This window comes from Triplophysa rosa, linkage group LG23, assembly GCF_024868665.1.
Source record: "Triplophysa rosa linkage group LG23, Trosa_1v2, whole genome shotgun sequence".
NCBI classification, from domain to species: Eukaryota; Metazoa; Chordata; class Actinopteri; order Cypriniformes; family Nemacheilidae; genus Triplophysa; species Triplophysa rosa.
The window spans coordinates 5,780,611-5,802,710 of NC_079912.1; the positions used below are offsets into that span (position 1 = coordinate 5,780,611).

Consider the following 22,100-nt stretch of genomic DNA (forward strand, 5'->3'; position numbering starts at 1 on the left):
CATATAGGAAATGAACTGTGGGGGAAGATTCAAGGTTTCATCTGGGGAACACCTGTGCACACAAATCGCTTTCCTTTTCCCTACATGACACAAATTCATCTCTGGAATATGTGACGCAGCCTCAATGTGGCAAAACGGTCTCGACCGTACCTGTGAATGAAATATTACTTACAAAAATACTGTATTTCAAAATAAATTTTAGCTGCATGGGAGTTACCTTGATGTTTAGGTTAGACATAAGGCAAGCTATTCACTGACGTACGGCCCTGAATGTTGTTATTCTAAACTCTGAGTGGTTTAGGTGACCTAGAAATATCTCTAATTCCAGATATGGCTGTGTATAAATTGCTGCTTTAGAGTTCAGAGAGTTCTGTAATGTGGGCTTAAATTGATTTGAGGCGTTTTATATGAAGGGGTTTTATATAAATTACCCCCTCATAAACAAAACTGCATAGCATGCGGCAGGTAAGCATGAAGTTAACTTCAAACGCCGGATCTTTTCTGCTCTGTGATCATAATATGGCTTTTCAATAGAACACACCCAGACCTGCACGGCAAAGATTGCCACACTTTCATTATAAAATGACATGCCGTCATTTCCCATGAATGATGAGATTAAATTACAGGCCATTTATTGTGGCTGATTACCATAAATCGAGCGAAACGCCACTATTTCGGCAAGACTGTTGGTTTTATAGGTAGGCCTACAAAATTGTTGAAAGGATGCCCATTCATGTTCCCCCTCACACAAAGTCTTGCTGGGTTCCATTAAATTGTCAGTGGTGCAAGATTTCTCCCACTGAGGAAGTTAAGACACTAACGTCATATTTGTTAAAGTCAACTGAAAAGTTTGACCAGTTTGTACAGGTTACTAAAAAGCATTTTGTTTCAAATTCAACTTTATTCATAAGACAGCCAGTCCCCGCATAGATAAATGGTATAAGATGGTTTACACTAACAAGCAAAGCATCTTATTTAATCTGTTTCTAACCAACACAGTCTCAAAGGAATTCGTGACATTGTCACATACTGTAATCTAATAATTTGTGTTCATCAACATGAATTTCCCTCTTTATTTTTGTCACTCAGCACAACCTGTGTAAGTATATATCAACGCAATCTGATGGGAATTCATACCTATTTTACAAGGTGGCTCATTAGTGTGAATTCCTATTTCCTACGATCTCATTCGTATGATTTGTTATGATTTGACTTTTCGGTAACACTTTACTATAGGGCAGTCGTGGCCTAATGGTTAGGTACTCGCGACCAGAAGGTTGCCGGTTCGATTCACAGGGCCGGCGGGTAACGACTGAGGTGCCCTTGAGCAAGGCATCTTACCCCTACTTGCTCCCCGGGCGCTGCAGTGATAGCTACCCACTGCTCCGGGTGTACGTGTGTTCACCACTTGCTGTGAGTGTGTTCACTACTCTCTGGATGGGTTAAATGCAGAGGTCACATTTTGGGTATGGGTCACCATACTTGACAAATACTTCACTTCACTTCACTTCACTTCACTTCACTTCACTTCACTATAGGGACCAATTCTCACTATTAGCTAGTTGCTTATTAGCATGCCTATAGACCCCTTTCTCACCGACATCACGCTTACGTCACGGCTCTAGCTGGAGGCAAAACAAAGGGAAAACTGGAATCCTTTCAGTTCGTCCCTGGATCCATTGAGTGAGCGCATACAGGTCGGCCAGGTTCATGGCGTTAAAGTTAACTTTTTCAAAAACAATCGTGGTCCTAGACAGTGAGTGGCCTTAAATGTTAAAACTTAATACGATTTGTTCTACTCATTGTCAAAAGCAAGCAAACAAAACGTGCTACCTAGCATTAGAAATGCGGTCAGTGGGATCTTTCTGCATCCAGCTAAGCTTCGCCCACAAACGCGTCACAATGTTTTCTAACAATAAAGGCATCTATTATTAGCATATTGGCTGTTTAGTAGTACTTAAAAAGCACATAATTCAACATGACCACTTCCCTAATCCTACCCAATACCTAAACCTAACAACTACCTTACTAACTATTAATAAGCAACAAATTAGGAGTTTACTGAGGCAAAAGTCGTAGTAAATGGTTCATTAATTCAAAATTGGACCTTAAAATAAAGTGTGACCGACTTTTACCCTGTGACGTTAGGTTTAGGGGCGGGGTTAGGGTAGCCATTTATCGTTGCTTTGCTACCTCGTGAAACTCATGTTTTTAGCTAAATTAGCCTTTGAGGCTGTGATTTTAGGGTTTGGGGTGAGGTATTTCTTTTGATATGACTACTTTTGATTTCAGGTCATAAATATATAAATGTACATACACACATGCGGTGTATTGAAAGTCGTGCTGACTGACACGAAAAAGGGTCGTACTGACTGACACGAAAAAGGAGGGAAATTCGTGTCCACGAACACAAATCAATAGATTCCAAATTTCGTGCCAATGCCACGAACTGCCTTGACACTGAGTTTTTTAACAGGCAACCATCCGAAAAACTAGCTGAAGTGCATTGATCATTTGCTCATTCAATACATAAACCCTAGATTCCGAGCCTACCTGTCCACAGAAAGAACCACCAGGTCCTCTTGATCAGCCAAAGACTCCATGGCCTCCTTCAGCAACCGAACCTTCTGACCACCACCAATGGAACGACCAACATCTCCTCCCTTCCAAGTCTCCCCCATTCCCAGCACCTGTGTTAGAATTTAGCACTGTTAGCTGACAATATCTTGAGTCTAATAAAACACATCAGATCTTATGTGTTCTCAGTGAGTCGATACAGTACAGTACATACTAAAATTAAGAATCTGCAACCTGGCATTGTGAGATGTGTGAAGTTACCAGGCTAAGTCCCAAAAGGATTTATTTGGCAATAATGGACAAGTAAACAAGATGGATAGTAAACATAACATTTTGACAGACTTTTAATTTATTGCATTATTTACAAACAAACAAACATGTGATACATAAAATATGTATAGAAATTCAGTAAATTGTACAATTTCGCAATTGACCATTCAGTTAAAATATAAAATAGAATGATGAAGAAAATCTGACCTTCACAGTGTAGTTGAAGTAGTTTGCTGACAGCATAAATCGCAGGTAGCCATCTGTCTCTTCTGTGGCAACAGTAAGTACAAGCAGTTTATCTGTAGAAAGAAGAATATAGAGTAAACAAATATCATTATAAAAGAGGAAGTCAAGCATGACATAATCACAAAGTAAAGAAACATGACAGTTTCGTGACTGTTTACTCAAATAGGCTTTTTTAATGTAAACCATTTGCAATCTTCAGCTTCCAAAACCATGCCGTTCGCAAAAGAGCCTCTTCACCAAAGTATATATGTTGTTTTTTGCCTAGCGTATGAAGTACTGGGTATCTAGTTACTCCAAACCAAGCTACAACCAAACCTCAAACCTATGTCAACACTTGTAAGATTGAGTCTGAAAGTTCATCACCTCCTCTTGTGAGGATAAATACATGGTAGAAGTGTTTTTGGCAGAATCCTGTGTATAATGAGTAATAGTGTTGCATACGGCGGTGGCTAACGTGGTGCTGATGGTTAGTTAGCAGAATAAGTTTTAGTTTCTTAAGCCGCCACTACATTTCCGGTGGACGTGCCACGGAGCAGAGACAGACCCTCCAGTGTGAGAAAATAAATTCCGGCGTGGGGTGCGAAGCACTGGCTAACTTCAATCGTCCGTCATCTCTGGTATTTGGAAAACAGCCCCAGAGAAATCTTAGGAAAACATCGGCCAAAAAACTGGATGCGTGTTCGTCATATGTAACAGTAGAGGTAAGATTTACAGCTAGTGTTTAGATGACACACAGGGGGCACAAAACATAATTTGTTATTTTATGTGCTGATGTGATCTTTGAAAAAATGTTCGGCCACGCCAATCTAACAGTTCACTAAACAAACAAAACATCAAAACGTTTTCCAACCACTATGGCTGTCTAACATTGGTTGGATTGAACATGCAATTTTGCCTCAGAATGATGCCATTGGTTGATATTACCGTGTCAAGCTGCTCATATAAACAGAGTAATGTTGTGAAACTACCACAGAGCCACAGTGTTTACACTTTTATGAGGAAATCACCCAAAAATGTCCCTGCACATTAAACTGGGACATAAAATAACATTTTGACACACACTCACTATTCTTGAAATGTTGTCAAATTGCTTCTTTAAAGGTATTCATTACAGTAGCAACAGTCTGGCTGGGTCTTAAACATTGTCACAATAGGTCTTTGCCTCCTTCAGTTCAGAAAGTAAAAATTTCATATTCAGCTGTGAAACAAGGAATTATGGCAGGAGCAACCAGGGCCCGTATTCATGAAAAATCTTAGCGCAAAGAGTTGCTCCTAGTGACAAAATTCTACGAAAATTCTTGGGCGTTTCCCCTTAAAATGACAGAAAAGATCCTAGTAAAGAAAAAAGTAATTCATAAAGCATCTTAACCCTTAAAAGAGCTCTTAAGGTCCAAAATTTTAGGAGTTGCGAGGAGGACTTTTAAGAGAGTTAAGAGTTTCTTTAGCAGAGAAAATGGACGAAACACAAAAAGTAAGAAGATATGTGTTGTGTTGCAATGCATGATAATTTCCATATTACTTTTAAGGTTTATCAGAATTTCTTATTGTTTTTGTGTGTGTTCAACTTTTGTTTATCTTGGTTTTGGTTTCCTTGTATAGCCGCTTTGATGCAATGCAAATTGTAAAAGCGCTATAAAATAAAATGACATTGAATTGAATGACAGTGAGTTAATAAGACACAACACATTAGATGTTTGTGACCGATCCTATTAGAGACACGCTAACATCTCCAAAACAGCGCAGAAACAGTGCCATAGCACCAGAAATAGAAGAAATCACTACATTAACATATTTAGCAACTGGAGAAATGCAGCTATGCAGCAGAGATGATTTGGTTCTGTCACAATCTTCTATAGTGATCACACAAACAGTTACAGCACTTACAGAGACTTATTGTGTCACTGTTCATTTTCTATCAGATATGTTGACATTAACAGCATGGTAAATAAAAAAATAAAGAATATATGTGTGTGTCTGTGTGTGTACGTGAGTATGGTAAAACAGAAAAAAATGACGTGCAATTTCAAACTAATGACCCTATACTTAAAAGCGCGCTTCTTCCGTCTTGGCCAACCAACCAATCACAGTCTTCAAAAGACATAGCAACGGGGTCAGCCCCGCCTCCTCACTAAGATAAAAGTTTTTGTCTTTTCCTTGCTCAGAGTTGCTCTCAGATTGATCCTGAATCACTTTTAAGCTAAGACTCCTACGTAGAAGTTTTTAAGCTAAATTAAGAGCTTTCTTAGAGGATTCTTAGAAGCTTTAAGAATACGGGCCCTGATTTCTCAGCTCATGTAATGGCTCAACTGTGTCGTTTCAGCTTAGACTGCCTGATCTCTAACGGAGGTGTCAAGCCAAACTTGGAAATATATTGCTAAAAATGTAAGTTGCATAAAACTTTATTCTAAAAGTTTAACACTGTCAAACTTAAAGATCAGGGCCCGTATTCACAAAACATTTTATCTTAACACTAAGAGCTCTCCTAAACCTTTTAGTTAAGAGTTTCCAGTTAAAACCTATTCCCAACGCTGCTGAGAGCAACTTTTACTAAGGAAAAGAAAAAAATCTTAAACTAAGAAAAAGGGCGGGGTTGACCTCGTTGCTAGATGATGTCAGCAAGTGTACTGACTATGACCACAGAGATTGGCTGATAGAGGATGGGTCTCTGTCAGTAATTTAATCATAGAAATATTATAGTATGAGGTCTCATGCTGACATATTTAAATTAAGATCTTAAAAAAAATGTAGTCATATTCAAATAAAATGTTTTCATATTTATTGCCGTATTTTTTTCAAAATTCAAGTTTTTATTGTGCATTCCAATTAAAATTAATCAAATTGTTTGTTTTTTATTTTTTTTTATTAAGTAACAATAACTTTAAAAAAAACAGCTAACAAATACAACAAAACACAATAAACAACATGATTTTTGAATTATTTTAAAAAGGAGTTATCTTGTGCAAATAAACTATATGTTCATATAAAGTAAATGTTCAGCTAAATTGTAAGCATTTTGCCTGTCTCATAAACAGTTAGCAGATATTAGTAGTCTTTATGGTTGATGAGCTCATTGTCATGAAATCTTTCTAAAATGTTTACGTTTCAAAGTAGACTGCCGGTGTTACAACCATTTTAGGATTGTTGGTCTTAGTGCCTTAGGAGTCCTCTTCACTACTCCTAACATCTCACAGTTTTAGGAGCTAGTTTTAGCGCTAAACGCTTTGTGAAATACTCTTAGCACAAAAAATTAGGAGTCCTAAAATTAGGACAGACACGCCCATTATTTTTAAGAGTTTCTCCTAAATCATCAAGTTAGGAGCTACTTTTAGCCTTATGATGTTTTGTGAATATGGGCCCAGGTCTTACTCGAAATAATAATCTAAATCATTTCTGAATATTTCAGGGTTAGTCCTTCTGAGGCAGGACAGCAACCCAAAAAAAGACATACAAAGTTGTTCTGGTTCCTCTCAAGGTTTCTTTCTGAAATACACTTGTCACTTTCGCCTTACGCTTGCTCTCTGGAGGTTTATAAGGCACTGCTCTTTTAACAGCTGCTTTGGAACAACATGTATTGCAAACAAATTAATAAATTCTGCAGATTTCCCACCACCAGTGTAGAAACGTTCTGCCTGGAAAATGTGTGCAGACACTGTGATTTTACACATGACTCATAGCATATGAAACTAGCCAAAAATGTAGAACACCACATTAATCCATTTTACAAAGGGCGAGGACTTCTCAAGAATCCTGGAGTTCCTGGAGACCATCACTTTGGTCTCACTGTATCAGAGATTTGATTTTTTATCTTTGATGCCATTTAAATCATGTTTTAGGAATCTGTACAGATGTGTTTTTAGATTAGGCTAATATACAGTAATTTTATAGGCAACAGAAACTGAACCAGACAAAAATAGTGCTGGTTTGAGGCATACTACATAGGTCTAGGTCGCATTGAGTCTCAATTTGTCTAAAAAGGGTCTTTTCTGTAGAGTCATCCCTGTTGAAAAAATCAGCATATGCTGGGTTAGGTATGTTTTGATGCTGGTTTGACATTCTTAAACCAGCTATGGAACAGCACATGACCAGCTAAGGACCAGTTTAAACCAGCACATGACCAGTTTAAACCAACACATGACAGCTTAAACCAGCACAAACCAGCATCAAAACAAACCAAACCAGCATATGCTGTTTTCTTCAACAGGGATGTCTGGGTTTAAAGTATCAGTAAATCAATAACATTTGAGTCAGGACATCAGCTACTTCGGTTAAAATGTGATATTTGCCAGACATCCTGTTCAGTTTTTTTCATTCAATGTGATGGTCAACTTTAAATACAGGTCATGTTGAGGCAAAACTGATAAACTCTTTAATCATTGTACAATACACATATAAGATGGAAACATGAACTCTTTCTTGCTGTTTTTCAAGACAGCAATGAGATTATGAGAATGAGATTATGTTTTCCTGAGAAAAACTCAAATTTTCTCAGATACCCAAGTTAAGCTTCTAAGGTCTTAACATGAACCCAAACATTTATCATAAAATTCTTTAAAAGCTAAAAGCCAAATTATACTTTAGCTCTATAGTCTTACTATATAGTATGTCAACATCTTAGGAAAAAGACTTTTGGAAAAACATCCGGGCCCGTATTCACAAAACATTCTGAGAAAATTCTTAGAAACGTGGGCTTTTCCCCTTAAAATTAAAGAAAAGATCATAGTAAAAAAAAAGGTCAAAAAGTTTAGGAGTTGCGAGGAGGACTTTTAAGAGACTTAAGAGTTTCTTTAGCAGCAGAGAAAATGGACGAAACACAAAAAGTGAGAAGAAATGTGTTGCAATGCATGACAATTTCCAGATTACTTTCAAGGTTCAATTTTTAGTTTTATTATTTTTTGTGTGTGTTCAACTTTTGGTTTTCTTGGTTTTGGTTTTCTTGTACAGCTGCTTTGATGCAATGCAAATTGTTAAAGCCCTATATTAAAGGGGTCATATGACATGCCTAAAACGAATATTAACGTTTGTTTTAGATGTAATGCAATGTGTATACATGATATAAGGTATTTTCCACATACCGTGCATGTTTGTATCTCCTCTTTGCCACGCCTCTCTGAAACGCGCAGATTTTTTACAAAGCTCATGGCTCTGAAAAGCGAGGTGTGCTATGATTGGTCAGTTAACCAGTCCATAGTGATTGGTCAAATACTGCAAGCATGTAACGGAAATGTAACGCCTCCTACCATATTTGGAACATCAGGTTCCAAAGCAATTGTACTGACAGGTACACCCACCTTACTTGCGTATACATTTGGGCGGTCTTAGTCAACTCACACCACGAACTGACGTAGATTTGTGGGGGTGTGGTTACACGAGGCGTTTCAGGCAGGTCTGGGTGAACTTTCGCTTTTAGACAGAATGCATCTTTTGTTAGAACACTTTCATTTTTGCAATTTTATGTCCAATATATGCATGGGCAACTTATAACACACCAAAGACACAGAAAAACACGTATTCGCACCATATGACCCCTTTAAATTGAATTGAATGAGTTAATAAGACACAACACATTAGCTCGTGCAGGGTTCATGTTTGTGACCGATCCTAGTAGAGACACGCTAACATCTCCAAGACAGCGCAGAAATGTCATATTAATATTAATCAAATTAACATATTTTGCAACTGGACTTACTGTGACTTACTGTGTCACTGTTCATTATATATCAAATACGTTGATATTAACAGCATGGAAAAATATATATACACGCACACACATACTGTATGTATAGTGCATGTGTGTGCGTGAGTATGGTAAAACTGAAAAAAGTATTTATGCAATTTCAAACTAACGACCCCATGTGTGTACCACTATGGCTAAAGTATGCTGAAAGGTCCCACCAGAAAGTCGACAGCATTACTCTCAGGTCAGCAGGCATCTTAAAACACTTACATAATGGACGAGGGTGGGTGATGGGGGGGTTGTTAGATTCCCTCTCTTGTCTTTCCCTAAGGCCGGCAAATAAACACCAATTGCTTTGACCTACGCTTGACCTAACCTCCCCCTGATCCCTTAGGACAACAGAAAAACACAAATGGTCACAGCAGCCTGTTAAGTTTACAGTGGCCGCCCTCTTCTATTGTGCCATGATGGAGTCATCGGGGGCTGGATCGCAAGACGTGCTCAACAAATTTGGAGAGACTGGGTTACCATGACTACAAATAAACAGACACGGGGATGTGTTGACACACAGCTGCTGCTGAATAGCACTGTCTGTGAAGATGTGAAGCTAACCAGGTGACCTACACATTCCACACCCTTCAAATACAAGATTTGCAGAGAAATCATGCAGTAGGCTAATGACTCCCAAGCCCTCGCGCAATAATGCTACCATCTGATATTTCTCAATGCAAAACTACTTTGGTAGCTTTATGCTAGCGTATGCTTTCGGTAGGCATGCTAGGGTTTTTGGGTGGTCAAAAAAGCCCACCACCACGTCTCTATGACATTGTGCTCGCTTGATACGTCTTGGTAACTTACTTCAATGAAAGTCTATTTTTTTAGGTCAGGTCGCTTAGTCTGTAATGAATGATGTGTATTCAATCAGAGTCTTTAATCCTGAAATATATGGCATATGGAAGGACTGAAAAATAATTATTAACTATACAGGACCTTCTAAGATATCTTCTCAAACCGAGCCAGCACACATTATCCAGTCATTTTAATCATCTGTGATTGAAAAAGAATTCACTTTTTAAGTCACTCTAGATGTTCCTTCCATGATTCATGTAGCCTAGAGTACAAAGAGCAAAAATGACGAAAACAGATGAGTCATATAATATTACATATTATTATGTGAGTTTTCACCCTGCAGGGCAATAATGTGTGTTAATGGAGTGCACAGGCAGTCCTTAAAGCTCAGAAAGCAGACCTACAGGACAGACGGGGAGGTCACTGTCCGAATACTGAAAGGAATTAAAATTTCCACCCTTGATGTAGAAAGCTGTTTTTGGGTGAAGCTAAAGCAAAACACTGTGGGAGTGGAGCTTCAGAAGATTCAGAAGAGCTATTTTTGAATGTAGAGCATAGTCTGGACCAACCTGAGTTAGATCAGTGCTGTGGTTCAAAGTAATGTTTCAGACAGTGTTCCTGCACACAGTCCAGACCCGTCTGTGTAAACTTTCACACTGTACCATGATATACTAAGAGAACTTTCAAGTCTCAGTAGGAGAGACAGGGTCTGTATTTAAAAAAAACATGAAAATATTTCTTCCATAAAGTAGGCTACGTTTCTCTCTGAAGGATATTACTGGGAAGCTAAAGAACACGCAGTCTGTTTTCTCTGTGGCATTCTGAGTTTGTCTTCCAAGCAATGGCTGTGCCCCGGAAACTGAGTGTGTTAAAGAAAGCTCTCAGCCTACAATAACAAGAACTTTTCACACATTTTTGTCTGGTCTCATACTGGGTCAACATACATCAGGTGAGTAAACCATGAAAGGGCCCACAGATCCATCTCCATGTTAAAGTCCCAGTGAAATTTGTACAATAACAATTCCTATTTTTTCATGAAATATTGCAGTGTTTATTGTAAGTAGCTTACCAATGTGGGTCCTTCTCTTTTTAAAATACATGTGCCCTCAAAACCTGAAAATGCACTTCCGTCCTGTAGACACTATCCATCTTAAACGACGTATGTTAGACGGCTTGGGCGAAGCATCCGTTAACTCCTCCCTTTCAACTGTCAGTTTGCTCCCAGTTCCATTTCATGTGGCAATGCAATGCAATGGCTGTTTTATACATCCAAACAAAAAGCAGTCAAAAAAAACCAAGCCATGCCCACAATTTTTTCTCATTAGAAATTCTGTTTCACTCGGAAATACAGAAGTAAACATGATCGCAACTTTCGGTTCAGGGGGACTTTAAGGCCTATTCACTTAAAGAGCGAGAACTTTCTAGTGTTCATTTTCATTGGTGAAAATTTGTCATAATACGTTTATATACATAAAACACACTCAATTAACATGCTGTATTGCAATTTCTGCGCAAATTGGTCTGAGCAAAGAAACCATGAATTAGCATTAGGAAAAAATTTCATAATGAGAAAAATGTTTCATAAAGGCTCCTGCTTGAAGGCTTTTTATGGTGAAAATGCAGCAGTAATTCAAGTTTATACCTTGAACATCCCAGTATACTGCAGTTTTTATACCATTTCATATAAATCAGAAACTATTGTTAATATTTGCTTTTCTACAGGGGAAACAAACAGGTTTTGTCAATGGTTAAGGGATCTGGACTGATAACACAAAAGTTGTGGGTTCTTCTTCTACAACTCTATGTAGGTACTAAAGAATTGCTGAGATAAGTCTTGCCAATTGCTTTTCACCTCTGAGGCAATGCTAAAGCTTAGATTGCCTCAGGGGCACTGCCCTAACAATTATTGCACTTTAAATAGATTTTAAAGGTGTCCACAAACTAATTACCAATAGATTTATCTGTTGATCTTTACTGTGTCCTAACCAGGCGAGACCTCACATGTAGCCAATGAAAGTAAATCACATCAGGGCTGTTCAATGATTAATTGCGTCCAAAATAAAAGTGTTTGCAATCATAATATATGTCTGTGTACTGTGCATATTAATTTTGTATTTATAAACACATACACATATGTGTATATATTTAACAAAAATATAAAAACAAATAAATGTTTATATACAGTACATATTAAATTATAAATATATACATGGAAATATTTTCTAAGCATATACAAGTATTTGTGTATGTGTTTATAAATACAAAATAAATATGTACAGTGCACAGACATATATTATGTAAACACAAACTTTTATTCTGAATGCAATTAATCACAATTAATCATTGAACAGCCGTTATGGAGTAGGTTGCTGGACCAGTGATATTTTTCTCTGACTGAAGATGTATGATGCTAAAATTGAAAGGAATCATGACTTTTTTGTCAGTTGCCTACTATAAAAGCAACATTTCCAAAGTAAAAGAATGCAATAACTTCCTCAAGCATCTAATAAAGAATAAGGTATGAGGGTGTAATTCATCATTACTTTCTGCTATAAAGTCAGTAACAGGTCAGTAACAGGGCTGATCTCACTGCAGAGAGTTCTGGGAAACAGAAACATTCTCCTGAGTCACATAACTGACCTTATTAAACAGTCTGATCCATCAAGAGCCAGACTACACCTCAGTACACATTCATTTACTGTATACCAGAAGTATGCCACTGTGTTTCTCCAACAGACCAGCACTTCCAAACTGGTGTTAGGAGTTCAGTGTGTTCTCTCCTCACACAACATAAGGATGTAAACACAAAGCCAACCAAATTCACCATCAATCCATGAATACCAATGATACCATATAAACTTGTATGCAAATGCACATATACAGTAGTAATATTGTATACATTAGTAACACTTATCTGTCGCAGCAAGGTGGCTGCCAAATGTGTTTTTACTTGGAGAAGATTCAATCTAACTGGTCGCAGGACAAACTTGGGAAAATCCTCCGGTGAGATGTCTGTTAGACAGACATTATTTCAACAGTCCACAACTAAAATAGAAAAACTTTCTCTCTCTCGGGGCCTGGAAATTTCCTTGATTGTTTTAACATGCACCCGTGTCTATAACCATGTAATGCACTGGCGGAGGGGCTCAGCTTTCAATCGCATCTCTCCAAAGTTATAAATGCCTCCTGAATGGAACATTACATGACATCATCAGCATCTGGTTTAACATGGTCGAACACAAAAGTTACTTTGGGGCTTGAACTTAGCAGTAACACATATTTATTTTCCCTAGCTGGAAAAACAATCCATTCACGAAGAGAACAAATGGGGGTCTAATGCTCGCAACTGCTGTAGTCGCTTCCTGTAACTTGAACGTTGCCGTGGAGACTAAATGTTTTATTGGCCAGAGCAATTAGAAATAAAAGAGGAACCGCTTCTGTTTGGTTGTGGAAATACTCATAACCTTTTATGAGTATTTTAAGTTTAAAGACAGCACATGGCTTTAATTACAAATGGCTACATACAATTGGCATGCATCAGTGTACTATTGCTCACGCTTAAGATCAAGTGTTCTTAAATCTGTTGTATTAAAATGTGCTCCGTAACTCACCGTGCACCATTTTTGAAATAATTGATACCACAAACAGAGCAAAGTGTTAAGGAGAGTTGCCAGCCAAGCCATATCCAGGATAATCCATATAACGTTGCTTCTAGTTTTGAAGGGTCAATATCACTCCCATTTGTTACAGAAAACGTTAAAAAATATATTTTTTGTAAGGTCATAGACAAACATAAGCAAATGTCTGTGACACTTTACAATAAGGTTGTAGCCTATTTGTTAGCATTGGTTAATGCATTAGCTAGCATGAGCTAACAATGCTAAATACTTCATTTTAGCATTTACTAATACATTTTTAGAATCAAAAGGTGTACCTATTAACACTAGTTAATACACAATGAACTAACACGAACAAATTGCCATTGAACATTGGGCTCTATTTTAACGATCTAAGCGCATGGTCTAAAGCGCAGGGCACACGTGCACTTAGGGTGTGTCCGGATCCACTTCTGCTAGTTTAAGGACAGGAAAAACAGTCAGCGTGCCAGGCGCATGGTCTAAAAGGGTTGTCCCTATTCTCTTAATGAGTCATGGGTGTGTTTTGGGCAAAACGTGCAGTAAACCAATCAGAAGCTGCACCTGAATTCGCTCACTTTTTCACTCATTCACTATTCCCTATATAGCGAATGCTAAATAGTCCACTATATGGGGAAGAAGTGAATGAAAATGAGTCAACAATTTGGACACTGACGTAACATATCCTGTGTCAATTAGAATGCATTGTGGGTAAAAAGTATGAACAAATGTAGAGAATGAGTTGTTTACTCAGAAACACTACAAAAAGGCAGACACCCGATATAGTGCACTATAGCCTATAGGATATAGGGGGCGAATTCAGACACAGCTTGAGTCTCATCTCCCATTCCCTTTAAGAGCCAGTTGCTTTCACACCATGGCGGATTCACTATTTACACGGCAGAATTTACACGGCACCCGCCTAGGCACATATTACTAACACGCTCTATACATAACCTAAAACATTGCAAACAAACTAAAGCCATTGACTTTAGAACAGGTTTCAGTCGGTCAGTGGCACAGTCTATTTCAGTTGCCTCAAAATAGCAACGCGCCAACAATGCACCTGAACACACCTCGTTTTCAGACCAGCACGCCCATGGGCGCACAAATGGGCGCAAATGCATTTGCTATTTAAATAATGTGGCACAGGACATAAAAATGAAAACTGCGTCGAGGTGAAATTAGCAAAAAACACTTGCGTACGTCGTGCCTGGCGCCGCATTGCGCAGAGTAAACGATAGAGCCCATTGGCATTAACTAGCATAAAACTTTATTGCTCATTGTGAGTTCCCATTACTTATTATAGTACTCATGTTAACAAATACAACTTTATTGTAAAATGTTACTGATATGTCATGTAATAAAAGGAAAAGCTGTTAAAATCTTTTGAAAGTTTATGAGATAAGGTAATTATGCTCTCACAGTCATTTCAGGAGGTCTTACTGAGGACTGTTTACTACACTCTTTATTTGCTCTTTGAACAAATGTGCAGATGTGGCCCACAGACCTCATAATCGACATCAAATATAAGGCCACGGGCACAGATACGCTAGATGTAGCCACATCTGATCTGAGATCACTTTATTCCTGTTTATTTGTTTTTTGGCTCACGCAAAAAACGATTGTCAAAGACAATAATTTCACGGTTTGACAAACACATCTATGCTTCAGAGAAATTGTTTATGTAAACAAGACTTCTTTAACCAAGAATGTGGTTGACTGACACCGTGTTGCACAAACCCAATTGCAGGCTAGCCCTGCCAGCTCCAGCAGTCAAGCGCTACACGCAAACATATACATTCTCTTTTGTAAATATATGACTCAGTTGGACTCGGAAGTCATAAATCTGCACTGCAGTCCAGCCTAAATGGGAATATTTCATCGTGAATGGGAGTGTGAGGTCTAAACGTGGGAGGATGTTGAGATCACACTGGGGGTGACAGTTTCTCCATAGGCATTCCATGAGAGATGACATCGGGCTGCACTGTTCAGACACACAGGCTGACGGATGGGTTTACAGACTGACGTGCGATGTCATGATTCAATAGAGGTTTCTCGCACCTCTCTCTCTATTTAAAGCTGTTTCTATATTCTACTGTGTTTAGGTTAACAACCAAAATTGCCTGCGTCATTCAGATTCCAGTAACTTTTAATGACCTTAACTTCATTATTGTGTGCACAAAACCTCAAATCTGAGGCAATTAAGACACCCATTTAGATTGCTATCTACTGCTGGGCAGCTTACATTTGGAAAGTTACTACAAGGCGTTTGTGTTGGAATGTGCCAGTGGTTTGAAATCAACATCAAATTAAAATTGACCATATTATCTTAATGCACATTAAGTGCACACTATTCCAAAAATATCCATCATAATTGTTCATTTAATGTAATTACTTGCTCCATCTCTGAAACACCATTCATTTTGAGATGATGTCACACATTTCTTTCACTTCAACCCCTCCCCTCCAATTGCCAAGTATGTAGTATGTAATGCCTACTTTCCACTATGAAAATAATCCTTATAAGTAGATATGTGTAGGCATTTGAGATTTGAGAGGTATAGCAAAGGTCACTATATGTTTTCATAGTAAAGGAAAGAGCAGCCGTGACATTGCTCAAAATATCTTTTTGGTTGTTCCACTGAGGAATAAAAGTAATGGGTTTGTAATGACATGATGGCAAGTACTCAATGTCAGAATTTAAAGTAATGGGTAAACTATGTATTGAATAATCAAATAATCTGGAACATTTAAGATTTAATGATAGTCCACCCAAAAATGAAATTGTATCATTTACTCACCCCCATGTCGTTTCAAACCTGTATGATTTTCTTTCTTCTGCAGTACACAAAAGAATATATTTTTTTCTCAAAATATCTTCTTTTGTGATCCACAGAATAAAGAAAGTCATGCAGGTTTTGAATGACATGAGGGTGAATAAATGACAGAATTTTTATTTTTGGATGAACTACACTCTTAAAAATAATGGTGCTTAAAAGGTTCTTCACAGCGATGCCATAGAAGAACCACTTTTTTCACCATTCAAAGGTTCTTTAAAGAACCATCTCTTTCTTACTTTTTTATAACCTGAAGGCCTTTTTTCGCCACAAAGAACCTTTTGTGAAACAGGAAGGTTCTTCAGATGTTATTGGTTCTTTATGGAACCAAAAGATTCTTATATGGCATCAAACAACCTTTTGAAGCACCTTTTTTTAAGAGTGCACTTTTTAAGAGAGAACCTTTAACATCTGAAGAACCTTTCTGTGTCACAAAAGGTTATTTGTGGTGAAAAAAGGAATTCAGATTATAAAACAGTAAGAAAGTGATGGTTCTTTAAAGAACCTTTGACTGGATGGTTCTTCTATGGCATTGCTGTGAAGAACCTTTTGAGCACCTTTATTTTTAAGAGTGTGTATCTCTTTAAGGAACGGCTGTACAGAAGATTTAATTTAAAACAGTATAAGTAATGTTATACTAAACTCCATATGTCAAACCCACCATTGGACATGAAGTCACAGAAATACTTAAATGTGACATATTGCTGCATTTAGGGATTTTGTTATTTCAATATTCTTTATAGAAGATATTTTATTTGAATTCTGTATAATACTACTTTTCCACATTTTGGTCTACATTCTCACCAAAAAGCTCACTGTCCAAACATGCTCATATTCTGCTTGACTTGTACGATTACTCCCCTTTTTTTCTTAAAGGATCCCAGTACACTGTATTGTTTATAACATGCTTGCTATTTTTCCAAGCAATAAATTGTATCCATAAGCACCCATCACTTCCAGAACTGGTGTGATGGATTGTTAGTTTAGTTTCCTTGTATACAATGTAAATGTAGCCCTAGACCTGTCAAGAATAAAGATTGCTGTAGTCATGTGGCTTGGAAATGATGTGCGCCAAAATGAATGAAAACTGTGTGGGTCATAATTTTCCCTCTAGGCTTGTTCAGCACTCGACAGAGCAACTTTATATTCCTGTACTGTAACTAAAAGAAAGGGTTTTGGCAAAACATCTGAAAGTTTAATTATTTTTGCAAGACTGTAAACTTTTATCATCACAAACGAATTACAGTATAAACAAATAGAATCCAGAAAGTCATTGAAAAACCTCTCAATGTTTCAAAGAAACGTTCAGCCCATTAACTGTGTGCTTCTCTATTTTACTGTATTAATTGCACTAAAACACGTATTCTTGCAGTTTTAATATTTGGTCCAAATGTCTGAGAGCATGATTGAAAAAGCTTTAATTTAAAAATCTGACTAATTTAATGAAATTCTTTTATTATTTTATCATAAATTATTTTGAATGTCCTACTGCCCACCAGCACTCCAATTCCCATAAACTCTACACATGTGTGCAAAATCGAATGTTTCATGTTAACCAATCATTTTTTTAGCATCTTGTGTGTTTTAATGGAAGAAAGAAAATGTGACATTTCTAAAAACGGACTATACCCCACCAATGTCTTAAATGTGCTTTAATTTATTTCCTGTTGAAAAACCAGCATATGCTGGGTTAGGTATGTTTTTGATGCTGGTTTGACCAGTTTAAACCAGCTATGGACCAGCTAAAGACTAGCTTAAACCAGCACATGACCAAACCAGCATCAAAACATATACCAAACCAGCATATGCTGTTTTTTTTCAACAGGGTTGGCTTACAGAGAAGAGCCTTTTTATTCATTAATATCATGTCTGTTTTAAAACGTTCCTTTTTCATTAATGGAAATAATAATGATAACAGACTAAAAACGTGGTGTCAGTCTTTGGACCCCACTGTGTCTCACACATCCCCACATAGCATGCCTGTGTGAAAAAAAGCGAGTCTAGCTGACATCCGTCACGTTCCAAAAAGCACCGTGCAAGGTGTGAGGTTTAACATGTATCACCTTTAAATAACCTTCATTAAAACCATTTACAAACGTTTTTATATGTCTAACAAGCCATTCAAAACAGACAAAAAATATAAATTGTCATTCATATATGCCAGAATGCACTAATCAAACTTACCACCAGATAAGCTGCTTGATCAAATCATAATCATTTATGATGATTGTAATGTATCTTCGGTCCTTTTATGTATTTTTATTTTTATCTTACATTTTACATTTCTCACACACTGATACACATGTAGTGAGGACAAATGCATTGCCCAGCGACGCAAAAAGCGTTCGAACGAGCGTTCTAGGTGCGTCGCGTCTCATCGCGTCACCTTTAATGTATGAGACATCAGTCAGCAGAACGCGCAGTTACAATGTAACGGTGTCTTACCTGATGAAATGTCCTGCTTTATCTCCATGCTCTGTGTATAATAAACACAGAACATCAGCGTCAGAATAAAAACATGAAAGCACCGCGGGCACTCCATGGCCGCCTTCAGCAAGTCCTCAGAGACTGTGTGAATGAACAAGTTCGTGAAGTTTCTGTGACTCTGATGGTCTGTCCGCACAGCACGGGGGTCGATTATAAAATCATTTCTCGGAAATCATCAATGTGAAGGCGTTTCTCTTTTAATATCACTGGTAAGAAATGTGTCTGAAGAACAAGCAAACGGTATGCTAACGGTGATCTACCCCAGACAGGGTGACAGGAGTGCGCGCGTGCGTGTGCGTGTGTGTGTGTGAAAAAGAGAGAGAGAGAGAGAGAGAGAGAGTGTGTGATTTAACAAGTACAGCTGTGTTTGAGCGCAGTCCTCCGCCTTCTCCGCTGCCCTTCCTCCAGTGCTGAACTCAAATAATGCCCCCCTGCGCCGCCCTCATTTACACCCGACTGCTACACAACTTTCTCACTGTGCAAAAGAAATTACTTAAAGAGTCTGTTCTGGTAAGACTGCTTTGGATTTAAATAATATTTCCAAAATAAAAGTAATTTCAAAAGTCACCTGTTATCATCTCTCATTTACCATCTTTATTACTGTATATGTTTGCTGGGTATTTCCCTGCACTTAAAAATCATAATCAACAAAATAAAAACTTTATCAAAATAAAAAATAAAGGATACCTTGCGGTAATATTTTAAATGCTTTTGTGTTTATAAAACAAATTTTATTTTATTTTATTTATAGAATATTTACTATACTACAATGATTTAAAAGTAGGATATAGTTCAAATGATATTCAATTCAATTGTATTTATATAGCGCTTTTCACAATGTGCATTGTTCCACAGCAGCTTTACAGGAGAAAAACAGAAAAACAGAAAAGGTATTAACACAGTGTGAGCAAGCAAGATCATTCTAATAAATAATAAATAATATTGAATAAATGCAGTCTCCCGGTGAGCAAGCCAACACGGCCCTGTGGCGAGGAACCCAAACACCAATGATAAATAAATTGAGAAAAAAAACCTCGGGAGAAACCAGTCTCAGTCGGGAGGGCCCAGGTCCCCTCTGACGTGTCACAGCTACACTTAGTGATTTTGATTAAAAGTTACTGAGTAAATGCTTATGAAAAGCAGGGAGAGCTTATTAGTTGAGATTTAGGAAATTAAGTTTGTTGAAACTGTCTAATTTAGTCTAATTTTGTGATCGATATCAGACAACAGACGAATGTTATAAGCAAGGAAAATAGTAATGGCATAATGTAACTGAGTGCGGCTATAACTTCAAACTGCTGTCATGTGATATAAGTTTAGTGTTAAATACTAAGTATTGTAAATTTAGCATTAATATGACAAGTAGTCCGTCTTTGCTCTTGGTTGGGGATGGAATTGACTGAGCTGGAATGGTCAGATGGTCACTTTGCTCTTGGTTGGTGATGGAATTGCCTGAAACTGGGTATTCACTATATTACAACGATATTTAAAAGTATTAGTCCAAAGTGTATGGGCCATTCTACAGAATTCGTGCAAACTGCTGTCCCACATAACAAAAAGAAACACATTTAAAAAGCATTCAAGTATTCAAATCTTAGTTGTTTACTAAGATCCTTCTATCATCTTTCTAAACAATCCCACAATAATATTTAATTTACCAGTAAGCTTAATATAAATAAAATCATCATTTATTGGGTACTTTCAATTGGGAGATGGGTGTCCCAAACCCCTAAACTTCAACTTATGAAAATTATAGTGAATTTGTTTTTAAAAATATATTTTAGATTTTTTTTTAAAGTGAAGTTGAAAATATGTTTTTATTTGTAAATGATTAAACTTTATATAAAAAATGTGTCCCGGATTTTCATGTCACTACCGAAACAGTGAATGTTTTAGTCCATTGGCTGAGACTGATTTTAGCCACACCCCTACATTTTTGATCAAGAATTATTACAGTGTCCCTCTACTCTCTAATAAGCTACACTATGAGTAGATCGGTCTTATCATTTTGAAGTACTGTACATGTGTTCAACAGTCTCAAAATCTGTGTTTAACTTTAAGGAATTTCACTACCAAACTTTTTTTTCTCCAATTAAGCAAACCTTTTTGGGCATTATTCCATAAAATTTTGTTTTTATGAGTGTACATTTGTTCAGAACTGTGCTTGCAAACCATGTGCTGATTAGCATCTTTGAGCTAGGGTCAAAAGTATTCAAAAATTGTCACTGCCAAAACAGTCACGACCGAAACGTATCACTGGTTATCATTGTTTCGGTATAGTGACAAAAATTGTTTCGGTAGTGAAAAAAAGGAACACTTAATCCTTTAATTTGGGGAAATAAACAAAACTCGTTACAGTTATGCAAATCATTAGTATTTTTGTTTTAGAAGTGATATAGTATGTGAGCTGTAGGTTTTCGATTAGATATTTACTGACAGTATGTGCTGGCTGCGTATTTGCAACATAGTTAGATATTTGTATTAACATAAAATGTTGAAAGTCTGATTCAGCTGTGCAATTTAAATATTGTGATCACTACCAAAACATTACCATCACTACTGAAAATGTGTGTGTCACGACCGAAACATGTCATGTTTTGTCAAAAATAAAGTATATTAAATTATCAACTATGATGTTATGATAGTGTTTTGTTCAATGTATATGTACATTAATGTATTTGTAAACTAATGAATCCTTAACTTTGAAATCGGTATGATCAATTTTATGCCTTTTACAATGAAAGATTGAATTAAAAATATAAAAAATCTCATAAATTAAACTTGAAATATTGTTAAAATAGATTTTTTTTAATAGCAAAAAATATATTTAAAAAGTAGATTTAAACAAAATCTTAATATGTAAATATAATCCTTCTTATTAAATTATACATTATTGTGTTTCGGAAGTGACAAAATTTGGGGAGAGGAAGAATTTTCCAAAACATTCTGAAATTACAATTTGAAAATTAACTGCACGATTACTAGAAATGTGTACCTTTGATATTATACCATTTGCATACATAAAACAAAACTGGAAAAAAAATTCAAAATGTTTCCAACTCTGATTTTGCACCAATTCTGTAGAATGGCCCATATTGACTACAATTGTGTTAAACATCGCAATACCTTCCAAAGACAGATCCTCTAAGCATTAGAAAACATGAAATGGTAACTATTATTGCATTTTTATTGTGCTCTCAAGCTTTCAAACATATGGTGTGGTTTACACATTTTTATAATGAGGTAATCTGGTTCATGTCCAAACCCCTGATTAGTGTCATTGAGGGCAACATTTACATTTTTAACACGATTTCACTCACGCATATAGCTATGAGCAAAACAAATCCACCAGTCTTGAGTTCAGCAAAGGTTCATTCACTGTGAACCTTTAAAAAATGTCTTGTTGCAAACTTTGTCACTGCAGGTGGACAACGTTTCAGTCACATATTGAACTCTCTGTGCAAGAGTGTAGATATAAATAATGCCAGAAATGATCAATAATGACACAACTGTCCTCCCCAT

The 22,100-nt window shown here is 37.0% G+C and overlaps 1 protein-coding gene across 3 annotated transcripts in view; it reads right to left on the bottom strand.

The window, feature by feature from the left end:
* plod2 (procollagen-lysine, 2-oxoglutarate 5-dioxygenase 2) overlaps positions 1-18,921 on the bottom strand; it is a 48,229-nt gene extending 29,308 nt beyond the window's left edge. For 2 of the 3 annotated variants that reach the window (XM_057323108.1, XM_057323107.1), the window contains exons 1-3: positions 18,537-18,921; positions 3,055-3,146; positions 2,554-2,690 (exon numbers count right to left, since the gene is read on the bottom strand). In XM_057323108.1, the coding sequence (XP_057179091.1) occupies positions 2,554-2,690; positions 3,055-3,146; positions 18,537-18,633 (326 nt within the window). In that variant the 5' untranslated portion in view covers positions 18,634-18,921. Of the gene's footprint in view, positions 1-2,553; positions 2,691-3,054; positions 3,147-18,275; positions 18,364-18,536 lie in introns of those variants that run through there. The other variant, XM_057323109.1, reaches the window with a different exon arrangement.
* Between the last annotated feature and the right edge of the window lie 3,179 nt (positions 18,922-22,100).